This window comes from Pristiophorus japonicus, chromosome 9 (genome assembly GCF_044704955.1).
Source record: "Pristiophorus japonicus isolate sPriJap1 chromosome 9, sPriJap1.hap1, whole genome shotgun sequence".
Taxonomy (NCBI): domain Eukaryota; kingdom Metazoa; phylum Chordata; class Chondrichthyes; family Pristiophoridae; genus Pristiophorus; species Pristiophorus japonicus.
Genome location: NC_091985.1, coordinates 214,122,114 through 214,148,015, shown reverse-complemented (window position 1 = coordinate 214,148,015; position 25,902 = coordinate 214,122,114). Strand labels below are relative to the sequence as shown.

The following is a 25,902-nucleotide window of genomic DNA, read 5'->3' as shown; positions in this document are numbered from 1 at the left end:
AAAGATTAGTGGGAAAGCGGGTTGTGTAGAGGACACAGAGAGGCTGCAAAGAGATTTAGATAGGTTAAGCGAATGGGCTAAGGTTTGGCAGATGGAATACAATGTCGGAAAATGTGAGGTCATCCACCTTGGAAAAAAAATAGCAAAAGGGAATATTATTTGAATGGGGAGAAATTACAACATGCTGCGGTGCAGAGGAACCTGGGGGTCCTTGTGCATGAATCCCAAAAAGTTCGTTTGCAGATGCAGCAGGTAATCAGGAAGGCGAATGGAATGTTGGCCTTCATTGCGAGAGGGATGGAGTACAAAAGCAGGGAGGTCTTGCTGCAACTGTATAGGGTATTGGTGAGGCCGCACCTGGAGTACTGCATGCACTTTTGGTCACCTTACTTAAGGAAGGATATACTAGCTTTGGAGGGGGTACAGAGACGATTGACTAGGCTGATTCCGGAGATGAGGGGGTTACCTTATGATGATAGATTGAGTAGACTGAGTCTTTACTCGTTGGAGTTCAGAAGGATGAGTGGTGATCTTATAGAAACATTTAAAATAATGAAAGGGATAGACAAAATAGAGGCAGAGAGGTTGTTTCCACTGGTCGGGGAGACTAGAACTTGGGGGCATAACCTCAAAATACAGGGGAGCTAATTTAAAACCGAGTTGAGAAGGAATTTCTTCTCCCAGAGGGTTGTGAATCTGTGGAATTCTCTGCCCAGGGAAACAGTTGAGGCTAGCTCATTGAATGTATTCAAATTACAGATAGATAGATTTTTAACCAATAAGGGAATTAAGGGTTATGGGGAGCGGGCGGGTAAGTGGAGCCGAGTCCACGGCCAGATCAGCCATGATCTTGTTGAGTGGCGGAGCAGGCTCGAGGGGCTAGATGGCCTACTCCTGTTCCTAATTCTTATGTTCTTATGAGCCTGTTATATAAGGAATAGGGGGAGGCCATTCAGTCTCTCGAGTCTGTTACATTGGAACAGGAGGAGGCAATTCAGTCCCTCGAGTCTGTTACATAAGGAACAGGAGGAGGCCATTCAGTCCCTCGAGCCTGTTACATTGGAACTGGAGGAGGCCCATTCAATTCCTCGAGTCTGTTACATTTGGAACAGGGAGAGGCCATTCATTAGAAGTGAAGGAGGCCCATTCAGTCCTTGGATCCTGTTACACAGGAACAGTAAGCCATTCTGCCCTTCGACTCTGTTACATTAGGAACTGGAGTGGGCCTTTTAGCCCTGGAGTTTGCTTTACAGGAATAGATTCAGCCCCTCAAACCTGTTACAAATGAATAATAGGAGGCCATTCAGACCCTCAAGTTTGTTGCATAGAAACAGGAGGTGGGCATTCAGAACCTCAGCCTTGCTATAAAGGAATTGGTGGAGGCGATGCATCGACTGGATACTGTTACACAGGAATAGAGGAGGCCATCCATCCTCTGGAGCCTTTCACATCGGAACAGGAGTAGGCCATTCAGACCCTCAAGCATGTTATGTAGGAACTGGAGGAGGCCATTCAGACCACCGAGAATGTTATAGGAACTAGAAGAGGCCAATAAGCCAGTCGTACATGTTATATTGCAACTGGAGGAGGCCACTCATCCCATTTAACTTATTACACAGGAACAGGAGGTGGCTGTTCAGCACTGAACGTTGTTAGACAGGAACAGGATGAGGCTATTCTTCCCCTCGAGCCTGTTACATTGGATCAGGAGGATGCCATTCAGCCCTTCCATTCTGTTATATGGGAAGAGGAAATTCAGCCTCTCTAACATTAGAAACACAAGCAGACCACTCAGCCTTTGATTCTGTGACATGGGAACAGCAGGAAGTTTTTCATCCCCTCGTGCTTCTTACATTAGGAACAGGAGAAGACCCTCAGTCCCTTGGGTCTGTTACATCGGAACAGGAGTAGGTCAATTCCACACCTCGGAACTGTTAACCAGGAACAGGAGGTGCTCATTCAGCACCTCCAGCCTGTTAAAGGAATTGGAAGAGGTCTTTCAGCCCCTCGCACATGTTATATAGGAACTGGGGGAGGATATTCAGCCCCTCAAGCATGTTAAATTAGGATCACAAGCAGGCCATTCAGCCCTTTGACCCTGTGACATGGGAACAGGAGAAGGCCGTTCAACCCTTCGAGGATATCATATAGGGACTGGAGGAGGCCATACAGCAACTCGAGCTGATTACATTAGGAACTGGAGAGGGCTATTCAGCAATTGGAGTTAGAAAGCAGTAGGAGGAAGCAATTCTGCCCCTCGGGCCTGTTACATTAGGAATCGGACAAGAGCATTCATTCCCGTGGGACTGTTTCAGGGGAACAGGAGGAGGGCATTCAGCCCCTCGAGCTTGTTACATAGGAACTGGAGGAGACTATTTAGCCCCTGGAGTCTGTGACACAGGAATAGAAGTGGCTATTCAGCCCCTGGAACCTGTTACATAAGAACTAAAGGAGACCATTCATCCCATTCTAGCCTGATACAAAGGTACAGGGGGAGGCCATTCTGCCCCTAGACCTTGTTACATATGAACAGGAGGAAGCCATTATGTCCCTCGTGTTTATTACATTAGAAACATGAGAAGACCACTCAGTATCTCCAGTCTGTTAAATTAGGAACAGGAGGTGACTATTAACCCCCTCGGGCCTGTTACACAGGAATAGGAGGAGGCCATTCAGCACCACAAACATGTTTAATTCGGATAACCTGTCTGTGTACCTGCACACTAGAAGCCCAGGGCAGAATGGGCCAGCCCACACTGTGATATGTGTGCGCATTAGATCCGTGCAGCAGAGCAGGTCTCCAGTCATCTTGGTTAACCCTTGCCACTGGATAAAGGCCGAGCTCTGTCAAGCCCGTGTGGTGGCTGATTTGCAACGGTCACCACACGTTAAAACAAACCAGGCACAGGAATCTTCCACCCTTCAATTGGAGTTCAGGACTGGAATATCGGGTCCTTCATTGAAACATCTGTGAACTCATGTGGAAGCAAGTTACCCTCGTTCAAGGGACTGCTGTGATGATGACACTGTGATAGGTACCGTACCTACTGTGTTTACAAGCAGCTGGTTACACTGTTCCAAATGTCTCAGGTGGAAGAAACTTCACATTTCCGGTTCCTTCAATTCCTTGCCTGTAAGAAGAAAATGTATCTCTGATCATTCAAGAACAGGAGAGGTAGAAAAGACTAAAGTGATGAATGTAATCGTTCACTTAATATTCATTATGAACATTCACAAAGGGAAGCCAGCGATACAAACAGTGTCAGTGTCTGACTCCACTGCAGTACTGCAGCACTCAGCTTCTGCACACCAAGTGTGTTGGGCAGATTTACAGCAATTTACTGACATCCAGACACAACCCAACCCCTGCCCTGCTTCAGGAATGGGACTACCCGATGGAGCACGGACTTTTACACAGCTCAGATTGCTGCTCCCCTCTCCCAGGGCACTAACCGTTCAACCAAAAACAAAGAGCCGCTGTTTAAAACGTGTCCTTCACATTTCTCACCCGGTGCCTGCAATAGATGCTCCTTGTATAAATCCTCAGTGTCCGGCTCTGCTTCCACTGCTCGCTGTCCAATGACAACAAACACGGTGAGACTGGAACTAAAGCAGGAACGTTCACTACTGGTTTGCAGGGAGAAAGCAGCAATGATTGTAAACAGCAGATCCTTCCCATTCTGTCTCCCTTACCCGGGACACACGCTGTCCACACACAGCCCGAGAATGGACTCTCCCTTCCCCCACTCACTCCACGCACTGAGACCAGTTCTTGCTCCACTCCGCCTGTTACACACAGACCCCGACTCCCCCTGAACTTCCCTCGGACTCAGTGCCGATCTCTGAGCCCATCTGCGGACACGCTCCCAAAGCGATGTGCTGCTGTAAGGAGGCTGCTGCTCGCTGCCTTACCCCGGGGCCGCGGTGTCTCCATTCCCGGCTGTTTAAACCATCTGCTTCCGCTCACTGAGTGAATGGCGCTCACAGGCTGGGGGAGGGGAGGACGCATGCGCTCTTCTGCTCACTGGAAATCGACACAGGGGGCGGGGCTTATCCCCGCATGCGCAGCTCTCTGCAATAATTCAGCCTTTAAAAATCAAAGTGAACTTTTCCCAATTTACTTTTAGCAGAATCTGAGCAAAGGAACTGGGCCTGGGGGGCAAGGACAGAGAATGTTTATCATTATCATCATCATAGGCAGTCCCTCGGAATCGAGGAAGACTTGCTTCCACTCCTGAAGTGAGTTCTTTGGTGGCTGAACAGTCCAATACGAGAGCCACAGACTGTGTCGCAGGTGGGACAGACAGTCGTTGAGGGAAGGGGTGTGTGGGACTGGTTTGCCACACGCTCTTTCCGCTGCCTGCGCTTGGTTTCTGCATGCTCTCGGCGATGAGACTTGAAGTGCTCAGCGCCCTCTCGGATGCACTTCCTCCACTTAGGGCCGTCTTTGGCCAGGGACTCCCAGGTGTCAGTGGGGATGTCGCACTTTATCAGGGAGGCTTTGAGGGTGTCCTTGTAATGTTTCCCTTGCCCACCTTTGGCTCATTTGCCATGAAGGAGCTCCGCATAGAGCACTTGCTTTGGGAGTCTCGTGTCTGGCATGTGAACTATGTGGCCTGCCCAGCGGTGCTGATCGAGTGTGGTCAGTGCTTCAATGCTGGGAATGTTAGCCTGGACAAGGACGCTGATATTGGTGCACCTGCCCTCCCAGGGGATTTGTACGATCTTGCGGAGATATCATTGGTGATATTTCTCCAGAAACTTGAGGTGTCTGCTGTACATGGTCCATGCCTCTGAGCCATACAGGAGGGCAGGTATTACCACAGTCCTGTAGAACACGAGCTTGGTGGTAGACCTGAGGGCCTGGTCTTCGAACACTCTTTTCCTCAGGCGGCCGAAGGCTGCACTTACACACTGCAGGGGGTGTTGAATCTCATCATCAATGTCTGCTTTTGTTGATACAAGGCTCCCGAGGTATGGGAAATGATCCATGTTGTCAAGGGCTGCACCGTGGATCAAGGACAGGCTGATGGAGGACCTTTGTCTTTCAGATGTTTAGCGTAAGGCCCATGCTCTTGAATGCCTCAGTAACTACATCGACTATATCCTGGAGTTCAACTTCAGAATGTGTGCAGACGCAGGTGTCATCCGCGTGCTGTAGCTCAACGACAGAGGTTGGGGTGATCGTGGACCTGGCCTAGAGGCGGCAAAGTTTAAACAACTTCCCACTGGTTCTGTAATTTAGTTCCACTGCAATGGGGAGCTTGTTGACTGTGAGGTGGAGCATGGCAGCAAGGACGATTGAGAAGAGGGTTGGAGCAATGACACAGCCCTATGTGACCCCGGTCCGGACGTGGATTGGGTCTGTAATGGATCCATTGGTAAGGATCATGGCCTGCTTGTCCTTTGGAGCAGCTGAAGGATGTTGACAAACTTTTGGGAGCATCCGAAATGGAGGAGGAAGTTCCATAGACCCTCGTGGTTGACATTGACAAAGGCCTTTGTAAGGTTGAAAAAGGCCATGTATAAGGGCTGGCGCTGCTCCCTGCATTTTTTCTGCAGCTGTCGCGCTGAAAATATCATGTCCATTGTGCCCCGGTGCAGCATCAGAGAGGCCTATAAAAGGCTTGGCATTGGAGAGGTGGGAATTCGAGCAGCGGGAGTTTGGAGCAGTGTCGGAGAGGCCTATAAAAGGCTCGGCATTGGAGAGGCGGGTGTTCGAGCAGTGGGAGTCTGGAACAGCATAGGAGAGGCCTATAAAAGGCCCAACAGTCGGAGAGGCAGGTGTTCGAGCAGTGGGAGTCTGGGGCAGCATCGGAGAGGCCTATAAAAGGCCCAACAGTCGGAGAGGCGGGTGTTCGAGCAGCGGGAGTCTGGGGCAGCATCGGAGAGGCCTATAAAAGGCCCAACAGTCGGAGAGGCGGGTGTTCGAGCAGCGGGAGTCTGGGGCAGCATCGGAGAGGCCTATAAAAGGCCCAACAGTCGGAGGGGCCAGCTGGTGCAGGTGCAGCTGCAGAAGATAAACAAAGAAGTAGAATAAATTGCAAGGTGACGTCACAGCCAAGGGGGTAAGTGATTGGCTGGTGATTGGTGAGTAGTTTTTCTTTTTCTTTTCCCTATCAGTAGGTAACCTTTATCATTGTTGTTTTCAAATTAAGTTGATCTAAGGGTTAAGCCTTGGCAGGAGAGCTCGGACAGGTGTCATGCTCCTCCTGTGCTATGTGGGAATGCAGGGATGTTTCCAGTGTCCCTGATGGCTACATTAGCAGGAAGTGTACTCTGCTGCAGCTCCTGACAGACTGCATTGCGGCACAGGATCTGCGGGTGGATTCTCTCTGGAGCATGCACGATGCTGAGGATGCCATGAATAGCACGTTTAGTGAGTTGGTCTTACCACAGGTCAGGGTTACACGACAGATAGGGAATGGATGACCAACAGGAAGAGCAGTGGAAGGAAGGTGGTGCAGATTTCCCTGTGGTCATCCCCCTCCAAAACAGATACACCACTTTGGGTATTGTTGGGGGGGATGACTCATCAGGGCAGGACAACAGCAGCCAAGTCCATGGCACCGTGGGTGGCTCTGCTGCACAGGAGGGCAGGAAAAAGAGTGGGAGAGCTATAGTGGTAGGGGATTCTATTGTAAGGGGAATAGATGGACGTTTCTGTGGCCACAATCAAGACTGCAGGGTGGTATGTTGCCAAAGGGTGGAAAACGCTAGTGGGAGTTGTGTACAGACCACTCAACAGTAGTAGTGAGGTTGGGGACAGCATCAAACAAGAAATAAGGGATGTGTGAAATAAAGGTACAGCAGTTATCATGGGTGACTTTAATCTACATATAGATTGGGCTGACCAAACTGGTAGCAATACAGTGGAGGAGGATTTCCTGGAGTGTGTTAGGGATGGTTTTCTCGACCAATATGTCGATGAACCAACTAGAGGGGGTGGGGGGCATCCTAGATTGGGTGATGTGTAATGAGAAAGGACTAATTAGCAATCTTGTTGTGCGAGGCCCCTTAAGGAAGAGTGACCATAATATGGTAAAATTCTTTATTAAGATGGATAGTGCCACAGTTACTTCAGAGACTAGGATCCTGAACTTGAGGAAAGGTAACTTCGATGGTATGAGATGTGAATTGGCTAGAATAGACTGGCAACTGATCCTTAAAGGGTTGATGGTGGATAGGCAATGGCAAGCATTTAAGGATCACATGGATGAACTTCAACAATTGTACATACCTGTCTGGAGTAAAAATAAAATGGGGAAGGTGGCTCAACCGTGGCTAACAAAGGAAATTAAGGATAGTGTTAAATCCAAGGAAGCGTCATATAAATTGGCCAGAAAAAGCAGAAAACTGAGGACTGGGAGAAATTTAGAATTCAGCAGAGGAGGACAAAGGGTTTAATTAGGAGGGGGAAAATAGAGTATGAGAGGAAGCTTTCCGAGTACATAAAAACTGACTGCAAAAGCTTCTATTGATATGTGAAGAGAAAAAGATTAGTAAAGACAAACATAGGTCCCTTGCAGTCAGATTCAGGTGAATTTATAATGGGGAACAAAGAAATGGCAGACTAATTGAACAAATACTTTGCTTCTGTATTCATGAAGGAAGACACAAATACTCTTCTGGAAGTACTAGTGGACCGAGGAACTAGTGAGAAGGAGGAACTGAAGGATATCCTTATTAGGCGGGAAATTGTGTTAGGGAATTTGATGGGATTGAAGGCCGATAAATCTCCGGGGCATGATAGTCTGCATCCCAGAGTATGTAAGGAAGTGGCCCTAGAAATAGTGGATGCATTGGTGGTCATTTTCCAACATTCTATCGACTCTGGATCAGTTCCTATGAACTGGAGGGTAGCTAATGTAACACCACTTTTTAAAAAATGAGGGAGAGAGAAAATGGATAATTATAGACAAGTTAGCCTAACATCAGTAGTGGGGAAAATGTTGGAATCAATTATTAAAAATGAAATAACAGCGCATTTGGAAAGCAGTGACAGGATCGGTCAAAGTCAACATGAAAGGGAAATCATGCTTGACTAATCTTCTGGAATTTTTTCAGGATGTAACTAGTAGAGTGGACAGGGGAGAACCAGTGGAGCTGGTGTATTTGGCCTTTTGACAAGGTCCTACACAAGAGATTGGTGTGCAAAATTAAAGCACATGTTATTGGGGGTAATGTACTGACGTGGATAGAGAACTGGTTGGCAGACAGGAAGCAGAGAGTCGGGATTAACGGGTCCTTTTCAGAATGGCAGGCAGTGACTAGTGGGGTGCTACAGGGCTCAGTGCTGGGACCCCAGCTATTTACAATATACATTAATGATTTGGATGAGGGAATTGAGTGTAATATCTCCAAGTTTCCAGATGACACTAAACTGGGTGGTGGTGTGAGCTGTGAGGAGAATGCTAAGAGGCTGCAGGGTGACCTGGACAGGTTAGGTGAGTGGGCAAATGCATGGCAGATGCAGTATAATGTGGATGAATGTGAGGTTATCCACTTTGGGGGCAAAAACACAAAGGCAGAATATTATCTGAATGGCGGCAGATTAGGTAATGGGGAGGGGGGGCGGGGGTGCAATGAGACCTGGGTGTCATGGTACATCAGTCATTGAAAGTTTGCATTCAGGTACAGCAGGTGGTGAAGAAGGCAAATAGTATGTTGGCCTTCATAGCTAGGGGATTTGAGTATAGGAGCAGGGAAGTCTTACTACAGTTCGACAGGGCCTTGGTGAGGCCTCACCTGGAATATTGTGTTCAGTTTTGGTCTCCTAATCTGAGGAAGGACGTTCTTGCTATTGAGGGAGTGCAGCGAAGGTTCACCAGACTGATTCCGGGGATGGCTGGACTGACATATGAGGAGAGACTGGATTGACTGGGCTTTTATTCACTGGGGTTTAGAAGGATGAGAGGGGATCTCATAGAAACATTTTAAATTCTGACGGGACTGGACAGGTTAGATGCAGGAAGAATGTTCCTGATGTTGGGGAAGTCCAGAACCAGGGGTCACAGTCTAAGGATAAGGGGTAAGCCATTTAGGACCGATATGAGAAAAAACCTCTTCACTCATAGAGTTGTTAACCTGTGGAATTCCCTACTGCAGAGAGTTGTTGATGCCAGTTGATTGGATATATTCAAGAGGGAGTTAGATATGGCCCTTACGGCTAAAGGGATCTAGAGTTATGGAGAGAAAGCAGGAAAGGGGTACTGAGTTGAATGATCAGGCATGATATTACTGAATGGTGGTGCAGGCTCGTAGGGCCTACTCCTGCACCTATTTTCTATGTTCCTATGTTTCTATGCACCATAGGGGACGAAATCCGCACTGTGACTTTGGGAGGATCTCCTCGGCCACAGGGTGAAGATGGTTGAGGAGGACTCTAGCAGCAACCTTCCCAGTGGTTGATAGCAGGGAGATTCCCCTGTAATTGCCGCAGTGGACTTGTCCCCTTTTTTAATGCTGGTCATGATCACTGCATCTCTGAGATCTCCCGGCATGCTCTCCTCACTCCAGATGAGATTGATGAGGTCATGTATCTGCGTCAACAGTGCCTCTCCACCATACTTTAGTGTCTCAGCAGGGATTCCATCCGCTCCCATAGCCTTGTTGTTCTTGAGCTGTCTTATGGTTTTTCCAACCTCATGCACCATTGGGGTTTCGCTGAGGTGGTGGTGGGTCGCAAGCTGCGGGATGGAATTGAGAACACTCGACTCAAAGGCAGAGTCTTGATTGAGGAGATCTTTGAAGTCCTTTTCCAGCAGGCCCTGACAGCCTTGGTGTCCTTGACGGTTTCCCCGTTCTTGGCCAGCAGTGGGGTGGGGCCTTGGGTGTTTGGACCATAGGTGGCCTTGACTGCGATGAAGAATCCTAGCACATCATGGCTGTTGGCTAGTTGTTGTAACTCCTGTGCTTTCTCCATCCACCAGCTGTTTGTTAGGTCCCAGGTTTTTTGTTGGACCTCAGACTTGAGCCACCTGTAATGTTGCTTTGCTGCTCCCGAGTTGTGTTTTTGCTTGAGGCTCAGAAATGCTCTGTGCTTGCGATCTATTAGTTCTTGGATCTCCTGATCATTCTCATCAAACCAGTCCTGGTGTTTTCTGGTTGAGTGACCAAGTATCTCTTGGCAGGCACTGGTTATGGAGGCCTGGAGGACAGAGAATGTTTAAAGCTGGGGACCTTGTCCCTTTGAGATGCTCAATTTTGGATCATGCCATGCAGAGTGTTTTTCTCTTCGTGAGCCCGTCTTCACAAAGCAATCCTGCAGAAACATCGGAGGGGCGAGGGAGCAGGAGTGTTTGCTGGGACTGTGCAGGAGTTAATATCTGACAGTAAAAGTCCCAGGTTAATTTAATTGGAGTGAAACACTCGGTCACTGAGAATAATACCGAACAGCCCTGAGCTGCAAAATTACAGAGACTACAACAGGGAAGCGAGGGTTAAATGTGGGGCATTGTTTCTCTCACTCTCTGACACTGTCCCACAGTGTGGAATTAATAATGTCTCCCTCTGTGGTACAATATCAGTGAGAGAGGGGACTGCATCTCTATCTCCCCAATGGGGACTTTCAGGATAAAACCGGACCTCACAGGTCAGTCTGGAACTGATACTGTGCATGTTTCTATGTCTCACCGCCCGACCTCGATCTTTGCTGTCTCTCGCTCAGCACTCTCCCCCTATCTCTGATTCTGTTACAATCCTCTTTCTCTTGTACTGTCTGTGAAGGCGGGATAACGCTATTGAGCATGATGTGGAAACACTATTGGAAGTACAATCCTGATACTGTTTCTGTTTCTCTCTCTAGTGCTGTACATGGATGTCTGACACTAGTATTGAGCGTAATATGGGAACACTGATACCAAGTGTAAGACTGATAAAGTGTGTGTGTGTCTCTCTCTATCTTTCGTAGTGCGGTACATGAATGTCTGACACTAGTATTGAGCGTAATATGGAGACACGTCTCTGGGTGATGAGCATGGGATGGATAGGACACTAGTGACTGTTAAATGTCCCTCAGCTTAGGAGGTGAGAGAGACAAAGAAATGCTGGAGGGACGGTGAACATATAATTTATATTTTCATGTTAATCAAACATGTTTCTGCATTCGAACAATATAACAACTTAACAGCAGATATGGGTGAAGCCAGCCACTGCTGTGATTGGCTCCTGCTCCTGAATCTGGGGAACAGATATTGTGAGAAGCGCCGGCCTCGGAGTGTTTAACACTTAGTGAGCTGGGAAACTACAACTAACCCCGAGAATCGGCAGCACAGGCCGAGCGGAGAGGAAACCCTGTGCTGGGAGCTGTAAATCTGGGACAGTTTGTGTTGTGAATGTGCAGATGTGAACATTGTGTGAGCGAGAGTGTGTTAAAGGGGCGGCCCGGTGAGACTAATATCACTGTGTTTGTGTGTCCGTCTCATCGCCGGATTCCAGAGTCCCTCTTGTGTAAAATTCAAAGATTTCCCTGTCACAGGATCGCCCTGCTCCCCTGCTCAGGTCTAAAGTGGGAATTAAACGTCAAGTTTGATTTGATTTCAAATTTCAATCAAAAAACAGAAAAAATGTCCGCGATCGGGTGAGAGAGCGCGATCAGTGCAGCAATGAAACGGGTTTAAATCCAAATTGCTGCCTTCAATTCGGATGAAACTTTCTCGACAGCAAACATCCCGGTGTTCGGAACAGAAAGAGGCCAGTCTGGGAATCTGGAGGGCCAGGGTTGAATTGGAATCGGACAGTTAATGAGGAGAGAGAAACACAGAGAGGCTGGAGGGGCGGGGAGCTGACAGCAGGATGTCTCCGCCCCGTCCGCTCGCTGCCTTTAAGTTGCTCTGTGCCGCCGCCTCCCGTTTCATTCCTGACCGAGCTTTGACTGTCAGAGAGATTTTCCACAGAGTCGCAGACATGACTGACACTGCAGCCGCCGAAACGGCCCCTCCTGCCGCCGCCACTCAAATCAAGGCTCCCAGCAAGAAGAAGGCGGCTCCCCGCTCCAAGCCAGCCGGTCCCACGTTGGGCGAACAGATCCTAAAGGCTGTGGCCGATGGCAGCGATCGTAAGGGGATGTCCCTGGCCGCGATAAAGAAGGCTCTGACGGCCAAAGGCGTGGATGTGGAGAAGCGCGGGTCCCAGATCAGGTTCAGTATCAAGAGGAATGTGACAAATGGCTTCCTGGTGCAGACCAAGGGCACGGGCGCCTCGGGCTCCTTCAAAGTCGCTAAGAAGGAAAACCAGGGGAAAGTGGGAAGGAAGGTGAAGAAACCAGCAGCCAAGAACTCTCCAGCCAAGAAACCAGCAGCCAAGAAATCTCCAGCCAAGAAACCAGCAGCCAAGAAATCTCCAGCCAAGAAACCAGCAGCCAAGAAATCTCCGGCCAAGAAACCAGCAGCCAAGAAATCTCCAGCCAAGAAAACGAGCACCAAGAAGGCGCTAACAGCAAAAAAGTCAGCGAAAGCGGCGGCTGGGAAGAAGCCGGCTGCAGCGAAGCCCAAGAGCCCCAAGAAGGCCTCGGGCGCAAAGGTGAAGGCGGCCAAAAAGGTGGAAAAACCGAGGGCCAAGGCCAAATCAGCAAGACCCAAGAAAGCAGCGCACAAAAAGTAAATAAAAAGTGCAACTTGTAAACATCTGAACCCAAAGGCTCTTCTCAGAGCCACCCACGCCTCTCAGAAAAGAGCTGATCCCCGAATCAAATGATCCATGTCCCGGGGCCGGGCTCAGATTTCAGACAGAAATCATTGAACATGAAGCCAGGATCCCTGGTGACTCGCTGACATTGGCTGCACCCACCCCTCCCCCAGTGTCTGCAATAAAACACACAGAGAATGGGATGTCCGGCCCGGGCCTCACTGTAACTGGGGATGTGTTCGGCTCCAGTCTCAGTTCCTGGTCATTGTCATTTCACAGATTCAGGGGGAGAGTCTGTGAGACGGTGATACTGGCGGAGATACCCCGCCTCACAACTCAAACCCCAAACACCACATTCTCCAAATCAGCTGGAATAAGGTGTTTGTAAACTGCTGAACCCGTCTGTGATAGGAAGTGTGGGGAGATGGAACAAGGTCTGAGATTGACAGGGAAGGGGCTGTATATAGGCGGGAATATTCGCGATTGTTAATTGTAACGGGACCTTATTTAAAAGCTTCTGGTTCCTGGAAGTCTTGAAGATGAATTCCGAGTCTGTTAGGATTTGTGCGGAGCGCTGTGTTTCGGTTCTATTGTGGGAAAACGGTTTGAAATTGGCGGCTGCAGAAAGCTAGAGGCTTCAGAATTCAAACCGGAATGTGACAGAATGGGATTGGTGACTTATAATGGGGCACAATCGCCGTTATAAAGAGCGGGATTCTTAAATTGCTGGCGGGAAATTAGATTTTATTTAATCTCTGTTGGTTGATATTCTGAAATTGGCGGGCTTTTTGAAATTGACCAACTGTCAGTTTGAGTTCAGCCAATCAGGATCCAGTAATCCCCGCCCTTCATTTTCACTCTCGGTGCTTGGGTCAAACTTGATTGGCGGTCGGGTTGCAGCCAATCACAGCCCCGGGGCGGACCCTCACACACTTTAAAAGGAGGCCCCCCAGAGGAGGCTCCGCATTAACAGTTCCTGTATCCCAGATTGTGTTGAGATCCGTTCAGAAAATGGCCAGGACCAAGCAGACAGCGCGCAAATCCACCGGAGGGAAAGCTCCTCGCAAACAGCTGGCGACCAAAGCGGCCCGGAAGAGTGCTCCGGCCACGGGCGGAGTGAAGAAGCCTCATCGCTACAGACCCGGCACCGTGGCTCTGAGGGAGATCCGCCGCTACCAGAAATCCACCGAGCTGCTGATCCGCAAACTGCCCTTCCAGCGCCTGGTGCGGGAGATCGCTCAGGACTTCAAGACCGACCTGCGCTTCCAGAGCTCGGCCGTCATGGCCCTGCAGGAGGCCAGTGAGGCTTACCTGGTGGGGCTCTTTGAGGACACCAACCTGTGCGCCATCCACGCCAAGCGAGTCACCATCATGCCCAAAGACATCCAGCTCGCCCGCCGCATCCGCGGGGAGCGCGCTTAAACTCCCCCTGCCTCGGCTCCAAGCTGCAGCACCAAGTGCAACAACGGCTCTTTTCAGAGCCAACAAATCAGTAAAGGAAAGAGCTGCCATCTCCTATTACCAGAGCTTCGTGTTCATTAACCCATTGTAGGGACGGGCAGAGGGTGTGGGACTGATTACTGATCGTGTGTTCATATACCAGCTCCGTTCACATGGGAGTTATTGACGTTTAACTGATGAGCCCTTTAATTTTTTCGGAAACTGACATCGGCTTTGCGTCGCTCTGACCTCTACTTCCCCGGGGCAGAGCATAGATTTCCTCATTCGGTGTTGCCGGAGAATGGGGGCAGGCAGATCTGGGAAGCACTGCAATGGACCCGGATCCTGTATGTTGTGCATCGCTCGCTGATGCAGTGCGGTCTAAACTGACTGGCTTAGCAGCGAAATACACAGCCCGGGAACGGCCGGAGCTCCCGAGAACAAAACCAGCATTCAAACTATCTCAAACCAGACCAGAATTAAACTAGGCCCTTTTATTACTACATTAATTCATCATCGCCGACTCTCTCGTTTTCAGACAGATTAAAGAATATTTAAAGAACCGGTGGCGGTATTTATACAATTGTTGAGTGACAACTGTAGTTCAATTATTCGCTGTTAACGGGAAGAATGTATGTGTGATCAGAGAACCGTAATGCAGAGACCGGGAACTGAAAACTCCCGCATACGGATAAGGGGGTAAATCATTTAGGACTGAGATGAGGAGAAACTTATTCATTCAAGAGTTGTTAACCTGTGGAATTACCTACCGCAGAGAGTTGTTGATGCCAGTTCGTTAGATATATTCAAGAGGGAGTTTGATGTGGCCCTTATGGCTAAAGAGATATTGAGAGAAAGCAGAAAAGGGGTACTGAGGGAATAATCAGCGATGATCTTATAGAATGGTGGTGCAGGTTCGAAGGGCCGAACGGCCTGCTACTGCACCTATTTTCTATGTTTACAGGTCTAAAACAGGCCAATCTATCGGTACATGAATTAAAGGGCTCTGACTCCATTAAGACAGTAAGCAGCCCTTTCACAGATACTGTGGGTGGCTCTGAAAAGAGCCTTTGGGTTATTAGATTAAATCTTGTCCGCTTTACTTGGTCTTGGACGAAGTGGTGGTTTTCTTGGGCAGCAGCACAGCCTGGATATTCGGCAGCACCCCGCCCTGAGCGATGGTCACCTTTCCCAGCAGCTTGTTGAGCTCCTCGTCGTTGCGGATGGCCAGCTGCAAGTGTCTGGGGATGATGCGGGTCTTCTTGTTGTCGCGGGCCGCGTTGCCGGCCAGCTCCAGGATTTCAGCGGTCAGATACTCGAGCACAGCAGCCATGTAGACCGGGGCTCCGGCACCCACACGCTGAGCGTAGTTCCCCTTTCGCAGGTGCCTGTGAACACGGCCCACAGGGAACTGCAGTCCGGCTCGGGAGGAGCGAGACTTGGCCTTGGCGCGAGCTTTACCGCCTGTTTTTCCTCTTCCAGACATTTCCACGATCCACAGACAAAGAATGAGAAACTCCTCCCACATCTGCCCTTCTTATAGCTTCTGGAGGGATGCAGGGAGCGAACTTGTGATTGGTCGCTCTGAAGTGGATTTCATTGGTCTTTTCCGCTGATCAATCACCGTCTGTTTAGCCTGCCAATGAAAAGAGGGCGAAAATTACTGTTCGACTTCCAACGAATCTTCAATTTCAAAAACCCCGCCAATAATTTTTACAATGCGGATTATGATAAATTCACCATTAGCCAAAGATTTCCAAACACTTTTTATTTCCTTTTGCCGTATTCCATATTACCTTCCAAATTCCAGGATGTTACAATCAGGTTTAAATTCGGGTTCAGTTTCAAACGTTCTGTAACGGGACACATTCCAGCTCAATCTTTGTACAATTTGGGAATCACAGATCATGGATCGATCCTCCGCAGAGGCGGGAGTGAGACCAGAACTGGGAGTTCTTCTGTGAAAAGAGAAGAGGGACACAGGGTTCAAACTCCCTGTTCTGGTCTCTGTAAAAACTCCCAGTCTGGGCTGTTGCACTCGGAATCTCGGATTAATAAGCGGGTTGAACCGAACTAGAATTTTTTTTATATTGTATAGGGTTTGAGAGAGAATGAGGTGACTAAAGTTTGAATGTCACCTCCTAAAACAAGATCATAATTCATTGGCAGGCGGCCAGGGACAGTGTGTGCAGTTTACTGGGAGGGAAATGTATCAGAGAAGCTAAGTTTGAACCGGACAGTAAAATCGCTTATGAGAATTCAAATCTAACTCAACTTTAAATGTTGTCAAACATTTACTCAGGAAATAATTACAGTAAATTGAGTTAAAAGGGTGATGTGTTTGTGCAGCTCTTTCAGAGACGTTGTGGGTGGCTCTTAAAAGAGCCGTTGGGTTTCTGGTTTGTTGTATCAGGACAGCGTGGAGTTTTACTTGGAACTGGTGTACTTGGTCACCGCCTTTGTCCCTTCCGACACGGCGTGCTTGGCCAGCTCCCCGGGCAGCAGCAAGCGCACGGCGGTCTGGATCTCCCGGGAGCTGATGGTGGATCGCTTGTTGTAATGGGCCAGGCGGGAAGCCTCACCCGCGATACGCTCAAAAATATCGTTCACAAAAGAGTTCATGATGCCCATGGCCTTGGAGGAGATGCCGGTGTCGGGGTGAACCTGCTTCATCACTTTGTAGATGTAGATGGAGTAACTCTCCTTCCTCGATTTCCTGCGCTTCTTACCGCCCTTCGGTGGTGTTTTCTTGATCACTTTCTTGGCGCCTTTCTTGGCAGTAACTGATTTCTTCTCTTCAGGCATTGTCTTGTTCAATTCAACCCAGACATGACGTAAACTTAGCTCGGAGCTCGCATTATATAGGCAGCCCCACACTCCGCCCACAGCCCTATGCTAATGAGGGATGGTGAAGGCAACGATTGTGATTGGTTCACTCGCTGCGTTGTCAATTTCCATTGTTCTGTAATTCTCTGATTGGATGTTTAAAGAGACCAATCAGATTTACTGCTCGCCACAATCTCAAATTCTTGAATTATGTCATCACTTACATCCCCTCCCGAGCCATATTCTGTTCTTTATCGATCTAGATGTCTACATGTTCGACAGACATTGACCGGTTTGTAACCGAGATTGCCTGAGGGTCACTTCTGGTCAGGACTTGGGAGTCCTTCTATGAGGCAAAAGGCCCTCACTGTCCTTCCGCCCTGATGCTGCCTTCCTCCCACCGTTTAATTCAACACCTTTCTTATCTGTCACTGCTGTAACTACATTAGTTGTTTCAGTGTTACCTTCACCTGGAATATGCCGTACCTTCTGTGCCGTAAAGGGCCCATTTCCCTTAGCACAGGAAGCATAAATTTCAAGTAATTGGTAGAGGATTTAGAGGGGAAATATCTTCACGCAGAGGGTGGCTGCGGTCTGAAACTCACTGCCTGAAAGGGTGGTAGAGGCAGAAAACCTCACCACATTTAAAACTACTTGGACGTGCACTTGAAGTGCCGTAACCTGCAGGGTTACGGACCTAGAGCTGGAAAGTGGGATTCGGCTGGATAGCCTTTTGTTGGCCGGCACGGACACGATGGGCCGAAGTGGCCTCATTCCGTGTTGTAAGCTTCTATGATAAATGTCTATAATTCTGAAACTAAAAGGATATTCCGTCCATCGTGCATATGCTGATTTAAAACATATAGACCTTGGCGAAAAATATATATCTAAACCGAACAAAATTTAAATGAACTATATCTCCCTCCCTGCATCCCCTTCCCTCCCCCCGTGAGGCGGTGGGTAGCACTTAGACGAGCCTTTGCTTTGTGCTTGGGGGAGAGGGTCGCTTGAATCCATAGAAAGTGCGGCCCTGCCGTTTCAGAGTGTACACCACATCCATGGCAGTGACCGTCTTGCGCTTGGCTGCTCAGTGTAGGCCTAAACTGACCGGCTTAGGAGAAATACACAGCCCGGAACGGCCGGAGATCCTGGGAACAGAACCAGCATTCAAACTCTCAAACCAGACCAGAATTAAACTAGGCCCTTTTAATAACCGCCTAATTTCTTCATACAGCTTTCATTGATAGATTAAATAATATTTAGGGAACCGGTTGCGGTATTTATACAATTTTTGAGTCTCTGACAACTGTAGTTTAATTATTAGCTGCTAACTAAAACAGTTTGCGCGAGCAGAGAACCGTAATGCAGATACCAGGAACTGAAAAATACCAATTTATTGGTACCTGAACACAAGGTCTCCATTAATACAGTAAGCAGCCCTTTCATAGATACTGTGAGTGGCTCTGAAAAGAGCCTTTGGGTTATTAGTTTAAATCTTGTCCGCTTTACTTGGTCTTGGACGAAGTGGTGGTTTTCTTGGGCAGCAGCACAGCCTGGATATTAGGCAGCACCCCGCCCTGAGCGATGGTCACCTTTCCCAGCAGCTTGTTGAGCTCCTCGTCGTTGCGGATGGCCAGCTGCAGGTGTCTAGGGATGATGCGGGTCTTTTTGTTGTCGCGGGCCGCATTGCCGGCCAGCTCCAGGATTTCAGCGGTCAGATACTCGAGCACAGCAGCCATGTAGACCGGGGCTCCGGCACCCACACGCTCAGCGTAGTTCCCCTTTCGCAGGAGCCTGTGAACACGGCCCACAGGGAACTGCAGTCCAGCCCGGGAGGAGCGAGACTTGGCCTTGGCCCGAGCTTTACCGCCGGTTTTTCCTCTTCCAGACATTTCCACGATCCGCAGTTTCAGACAAGGAATGAGAAACGCCTCCTATATCTGCCCTTCTTATACCTTCTGGATGGATGCAGGGAGCAAACTTGTGATTGGCCACTCTGTCGTGGATTTCATTGGCTGTTTCCGATGACCAATCACAGCCTGTTTAGTCCAGCAATGAAAAGAGGGCGGAAATTACTGGTTCCCAACAGCCAGAACCTAACGATTTTTTAAATTCAAAAATCCCGCCAATAATTGTTAAAATTGCGGATTATGTTAGTAACTTCACCATTAGCCAAATACTTCAAAACACTTTGTTTCCTTTTGTCTTATTCCATGTTCCCCTTGCAAATTCCAACCTGTTACAATCAGGATTAAATTCGGCTTCAGTTTCAAACTGTCTGTAACGGGCGGGACTCAGTCCCCACTAATTCTGTAACGGGACACATTCCAGCTGAATCTTTGTAAAAGTGAACTTCTTTTCACAGGAGCTGCTGTGGGAGTGAGACCAGAACGGAGAGTCCTTCTGTAAAAAGAGAAGAGGGACAGAGTTCAAACTGCTCTGTTCTAGTCTCTAAGAACTCCCATTCTGGGTTGTTACACTGCGGGGAGTCTGGGGTTAATAAACGGACTGAGCGCAACGGAATAAAAAAACACGTGAAAAGGGCTTAAGTGAGAATGTGACTGAAATCGGAGTTTCCCCGTCCCCCAAAATAAATTCGTCGGCAGGCGCTGTGAATGAACGGGTCTGAGAACAAAGGGAAAGAGTCCAGGGACCGCGTTTGGAGTTTACTCACTGCAGGAAATTCCAGTGACGCCAAGGTCAAGCCGGTCAGTGAAGCTACTTATGAGAATTCAAAACTAAATCTACAGCTGGAACTACAAACGTTCTCACACACACACTTGTTCGGGAAATAATTACAGTAAATTCAGTCTAAAGGCTGATGTGTTTGTGCAGCTCTTTCAATGATGTTGTGGGTGGCTCTTAAAAGAGCCGTTGTGTTTGGGGTTTGTTCTGTCAGGACAACGTGGAGTTTTACTTGGAGCTGGTGTATTTGGTCACCGCCTTTGTCCCTTCCGACACGGCGTGCTTGGCCAGCTCCCCGGGCAGCAGCAGGCGCACGGCGGTCTGAATCTCCCGGGAACTGATGGTGCGGCGCTTGTTGTAATGGGCCAGGCGGGAAGCCTCACCCGCAATGCGCTCGAAAATATCGTTCACAAACGAGTTCATGATGCCCATGGCTTTGGAGGAGATGCCGGTGTCGGGGTGAACCTGCTTCATCACTTTGTAGATGTAGATAGCATAACTCTCCTTCCTCGACTTTCTGCGCTTCTTGCCGCCCTTTGGTGGTGTTTTCTTGATGACTTTCTTGGCACCCTTTTTCGAAGCTGGTTTCTTTTCCTCAGGCATCGTCTTGTTCAGTCAGGCACAGATATGAAGGAAATCTTGCTCTGGGCTCGCATTATATAGGCAGCCCCACACTCCGCCCACAGCCCTATGCTAATGAGGGATGGGTGAAGGCAATGACTGTGATTGGTTCATTGGCTGCGTTGTCAATTTCCATTGTTCTGTATCTCTCTGATTGGTATCTTTAAACATCCAATCAGATTTATTGCTCGCCACAATCTCAAATTCTTGAATTAGGTCAACAATTTATACTCCCGATTTATACTCCGTTCTTTATGTTTCTATTCTGCTCTCAGGCAAAAATGGTTAATGACGGCCGGACTTATGAGGAAGGTTCATTCACGTTTTTTTCTATATATACATTCAATAATCTGAACAGCTGTGTTTGTCGATCTACATTTCTACATGTTCGAGACATTGACCGGCTTGTAACCGAGATTGCCTGAGGGTCACTTCTGATCAGGACTTGGGAGTCCTTCTATGAGGGCAATGTCTCCATCGTTTAATTCAACACCTTTCTTATCTGTCACTGCTGTAACATGGATGTAACAGTATGGATTTATGAAGGGGAAGTCATGTTTGACAAATTTGCTAGAATTCTTTGAGGATGTCACGAACAGGGTGGATAATGGGGAAGCAGTGGATGTGGTGTATTTGGACTTCCAGAACGCATTTGACAAGGTGCCACATAAAAGGTTACTGACTGCACAAGATAAAAGTTCACAGGGTTGGGGGTAATATATTAGCATGGATAGAGGATTGGCTAACAAACAGAAACCAGAGAATGGGGATAAATGGTTCATTCCCGGGTTGGCAATCAGTAACCAATGGGATGCCACAGGGATCAGTGCTGGGACTCCAACTATTTATGATCTATATTAATGACTTGGAACAAGGGACCGAGTGTAACGCAGCCAAGTTTGCTGACGATACAAAGATGGGAGGAAAAGCAATGGATGAGGAGGACACAAAAATTCTGCAAAAGGACACAGACAGGCTAAGTGAGTGAGCAAGGATTTAGCAGATGGAGTATAATATTGGAAAGTGTGAGGTCATGCTCTTTGATTTTTTTTCTGCCAAAGTGCAAGTTATTATTTCAATGGAGAAAGATTGCAAAGTGCTGCAGTGCAGCAGGACCTGGGGGTACTTGTGCATGAAACACAAAAGGTTAGTATGCAGGTACAGCAAGTGATCAGGAAGGCCAATGGAATCTGGCCTTTATTGCAAAGGGGATGGAGTATAAAAGCAGGGAAGTCTTGCTACAGTTGTACAGGGTATTGGTTAGGCCACACCTGGAATACTGCATGCAGTTTTGGTTTCCATATTTACAAAAGGATATACTTGCTTTGGAGGCAGTTCAGAGAAGTTTCACAAGGTTGATTCCGGAATGAGGGGGTTGACTTGAGGAAAGGTTGAGTAGGTTGGGCCTCTACTCATTGGAATTCAGAAGAATGAGAGGTGATCTTATCGAAACATATAAGATTATGAGGGGTCTTAACAAGGTGGATGCAGAGAGGATGTTTCCACTGCTAGGGGAAACTAGAACTAGAGGGCTTAATCTTAGAATAAGAGGTCGCCCATTTAAAACTGAGATGAGGAGAAATTTCTTCTCTGAGGATTGTGAATCTGTGGAATTCGCTGCCTCAGAGAGCTGGGACATTGAATAAATTTAAGACAGAAACAGACAGTTTCTTAATAATAAGGGAATAAGGGAATATGGGGCAGGGAAGTAGACCCGAGTCCATGATCGTATTAAATGGCGGAGCAGGCTCGAGGGGCTGTATGGCCTACATTTGCTCCTATTTCTTATGTTCTTATGTTTTTATGTTCTTATGTTCTAACTACATTAGTTTTTTCAGTATTACCTTCATCTGGAATGCCCCGTAAATGTCTATGATTTGAAGACTAAAAGGACATTCTGTCCATCGTGTATATGCTGATTTAAAACACCTAACACCACAATATAGATCTTGGCAAAAAACATATCTATACAGAACAAAATGTAAATCAACTATCTCGCCCCCGTTCCCCAGGTCACTGCTCTCTCTGTGAGGAGGTGGGTAGCTCTGAGAAGAGCCTTTGTGTTGTGTTTTGGGGAAAGGGTCACGTTATTCAGCCGCCGAATCCATAGAGAGTGCGGCTCTGCTGTTTCAGAGCGTACACCACATCCATGGCAGTGACAGTCTTGCGCTTGGCGTGCTCAGTGTCGGTGACCGCATCCCTGATCACATTCTCCAGAAAAACCTTCAGCACCCCGCGGGTCTCCTCGTAGATCAGGCCCGAGATCCGCTTGACACGGCCACGGCGAGCCAGGCGGCGGATGGCTGGTTTGGTGATGCCCTGGATGTTATTACAGAGCACTTTATGGTGCCATTTGGCTCTGCCTTTACCCAGTCCTTTGCCTCCTTTACCTCCTCCAGTCATGATGATTCTTTACTGAAATCGCCGCTGAATGTTAATCTCTCGCCTTACCCATTGTCTGTTGAGACCACCAATGAAACGAGGGCGGAAATTCCTGTCCTCAACAGTCACACCTCGAACGATTTTTAATTTCAAAAACACCGCCAATAATTTTTTAAAGTGCGGATTATGTTAATAAATGCACCATTAGCCAAAGGTTTACAAACAGGTTTTACTTCATTTTATTTTATTCCATATTTCCCTTACTAATTCCAGGCTGTTACAATCAAAATTAAATTCGCGTTCACTGTCAATCTGTCTGTAACGGACGGCAATCAATCCTCACTGATTCTGTAACAGGACACATTCCAGCTCAAACTGTGTAAAAGTTGGGAATCACAAATCATGGATTGATCTTCCGCACAGGCGGGAGTGAGACCAGAACTGGGAGCCCTTCTGTGAAAAGGGAAGAGGGATAGAGTGTTCACACTGCTCCCGTTCTGGTCTCTGTACGAACTCCCATTCTGGGTTTTTACATTGCAGGGAGTCCCGGGTTAATAAACGGATTGACCGTAACAGGAATTGAAAAATAAACTTGTAAAGGGCTTGCGAGAGAATGAGGTGACTGAAATCTGAGCCTCATTCCCTAAACAAGCTCTTAATTCCTCGGCAGGCGCTGTAAATGGGAACGAGCGACAAGGAATCGTGTTTGGAGCATGAATGGCGGGAAATTCAACAGCGGTCCTAACGTCGAACCAGACAGTGAAGCTGCTTATGAGAATTCAAAACTAAATCCACAGCTGGAACTGCAAAGGTTCCCAAACACACTTGTTCAGGAAATAATTACAGTAAATTGAGTCTAAAGGGTGATGTGCTTTAGGTCTTTCAGAGAGGTTGTGGGTGGCTCTTAAAAGAGCCGTTGTGTTTCTGGTTTGTTCTCTCAGGACAGCGTGGAGTTTTACTGGGAGCTGGTGTACTTGGTCACCGCCTTTGTCCCTTCCGACACGGCGTGTTTGGCCAGCTCCCCGGGCAGCAGCAGGCGCACAGCGGTCTGGATCTCACCGGAACTGATGGTGTCAGATTCTGGTATGTGAGTGTGTATTTTATTCTGTACCTGTCTATCTCTGGTATATGAATGTGGGGTTTAACCTGTACCTGTCAGTTTCTGGTATGTGAGTGTGGGTGATATTCTGTATCTGTCTGTTTCTGGTATGAGAGAGTGGTTTTCAGATGTACCTTTCAGTCTTTGATATGTGAAAGTGGGGATTAATCTGTACCTGTCAGTTCCTGGTATTTGAGTGTTGGTTTTATCCCATAGCTGTCAGTTTCTGGTCTATGTGTGGGGTTTAATCTGTAACCATCAGTTTCTGATAAAAAGTATGTGTTTTAATCTGTACCTGTCAGTTTCTGGTCGATGAGTGTGGGTTTAATCTATACCCATCAGTTTCTGGTGTGCAAGTGTGGGTTTTATTCTGTATATTTCATTATCTGGTATATGAATGTGATATGTTTCAATAGTGAAATATCATTTGATCCTACCGCTCTGTGTGGCTGTAAGATTCACAATGAAACTCAGCCACTTCGGATCACTGTTGGACTGACAGCTTCTGCTGCCTGTGATAACAGGATTGAGGTCAGTTCTGTGTCTCTGCGCTCTGTGAGTGATAATGTACTTACTGTATGCGAGAAGGAGCTGCCTGCACTTTTTCTTGTGTTCTGGGTGGAAGAAATATCATATTTATACTGGCTCAATGAAGTATTTTGCTTTGAGAATAATAATACCATAAAAATATTAGTTATGATATGGACAACTGATGGGGAAAATATAAAATAAAGTTGTAATGAATGTATATGTTTATAATAAAGTAAAGTATCTGGAGAGAGGAAACTGTGATACAAACAGTGTCCTTGTCTGACCTCACTGCAGTACAGCAGCACTCAGATTTTCCACACCAGGTGTGTAGGACGGTTCTATAGAAAGTTATCAGCATCCAGACACAACCCAAACCCAGCACTGGTCCATGAATGGGATCACCCGATTAATACAATCGAGGTTTATATCCTCCACTCCCATAGGACGACCTCTAAAATTCTGAATCACTTTCTGGATTATAACCACAGGTACCTGGGCTGTACAACAATTGTTCTCAGTTTATTGGAACCGAGTTAAGTACCTGTGCAGTCAACAGAATGTCACAGAGCCCGGATCATGATGTATCTGAGGGAGCGACAATGTATCTCTCGATCACCTTCAATACGGTTCTGGAGAACTCAACACACTGAAACAAAATTACCAAATTTGAAATGTCTACTTTCTGTCCTGGTGCCTGCAATAGATGCACTTTGTGATACTCCTCACATCCTCACTGTCAGGCTGTGTTTCCACTGTTCAATGTCCAAGAAGGGCAGACACGGTGAGATTGGGACTGAATCAGGAACATTCACTACTGGTTTGGTGACAGAAACCAGCAATGATTTGAAAGAGTGTGGTGATTAACTTTCTCTGTTACCTTACACTGTACACACACAGCCCGGGATATCCCCGCTCCCTTCCCCCACTCACTCCACGTTCCCGAACTACTTCCTGCTCCATTCTGCCTCTTACAAACAGCCCCCGATTCCCTGACACAAAGCCCATTTGCGGACACAGTCCCAACGCGATGAGCTGCTGTAAGGTGGCTGCTGTTTGCTCCCTTACTCTGGCCCAGGATATCTCCGCTCCCTGATCTGTTCAACGATTATCAGCCCAGCACAGAGGAAATGGCAGCCACTGGCAGAGTTGGGGGAGGAGAGGTCGCATGGGCCCTTCCCGTCGGTTTAAACACTGGGCGGGGAGACGAGTGGCCGGGGGTGGGGGGGGAGCAGGCAAATATTTCAATGCTCGAGTGTGAAGTTTGGAGGTGGATCTGGAAGCTCAGAGGCCGCTGTCTCTACTCAATCTGTCACCCTGTATAGTTCAGACTATGGGATGTGAGTGTGTGTTTTGCACTGTGCAGTTCAGACTATGGGATGTGAATGTGTGCTTTACAGTGTATCGTTCAGACTATGGGATGTGAGTGTGGGTTTTACACTGTATAGTTCAGACTATGGGATGTGAGTGTGTGTTTTACACTGTATAATTCAGACTATGGGATGTGAGTGTGTGTTAAATTTTATATGAATCAAAAAGCAGAATGTTTACAAGAGGAGAGACTAGCAAATATAGTTATTCAGGGGGATTTGAGTGTCATTGTACACGAATCACATATAGTTAACTTGCAGCTACTGCAAGCAATTAGGAAGGTAAAGGATACGTTGGCCTTTATTACAAGGGGTTTGGAGTAT

General features: G+C 47.8%; 1 protein-coding gene and 1 pseudogene across 1 annotated transcript; one reads left to right on the top strand and one right to left on the bottom strand.

Annotated features, from left to right (window-relative positions):
* Positions 1 to 25,902, bottom strand: part of LOC139273616 (zinc finger protein 850-like) — a 170,773-nt pseudogene that overhangs the window by 18,642 nt on the left and 126,229 nt on the right.
* On the top strand, positions 11,908 to 12,603 carry LOC139273634 (histone H1-like). Its single transcript, XM_070890626.1, has one exon. It carries the CDS (start codon positions 11,908 to 11,910, stop codon positions 12,601 to 12,603), a length of 696 nt encoding a protein of 231 aa, XP_070746727.1.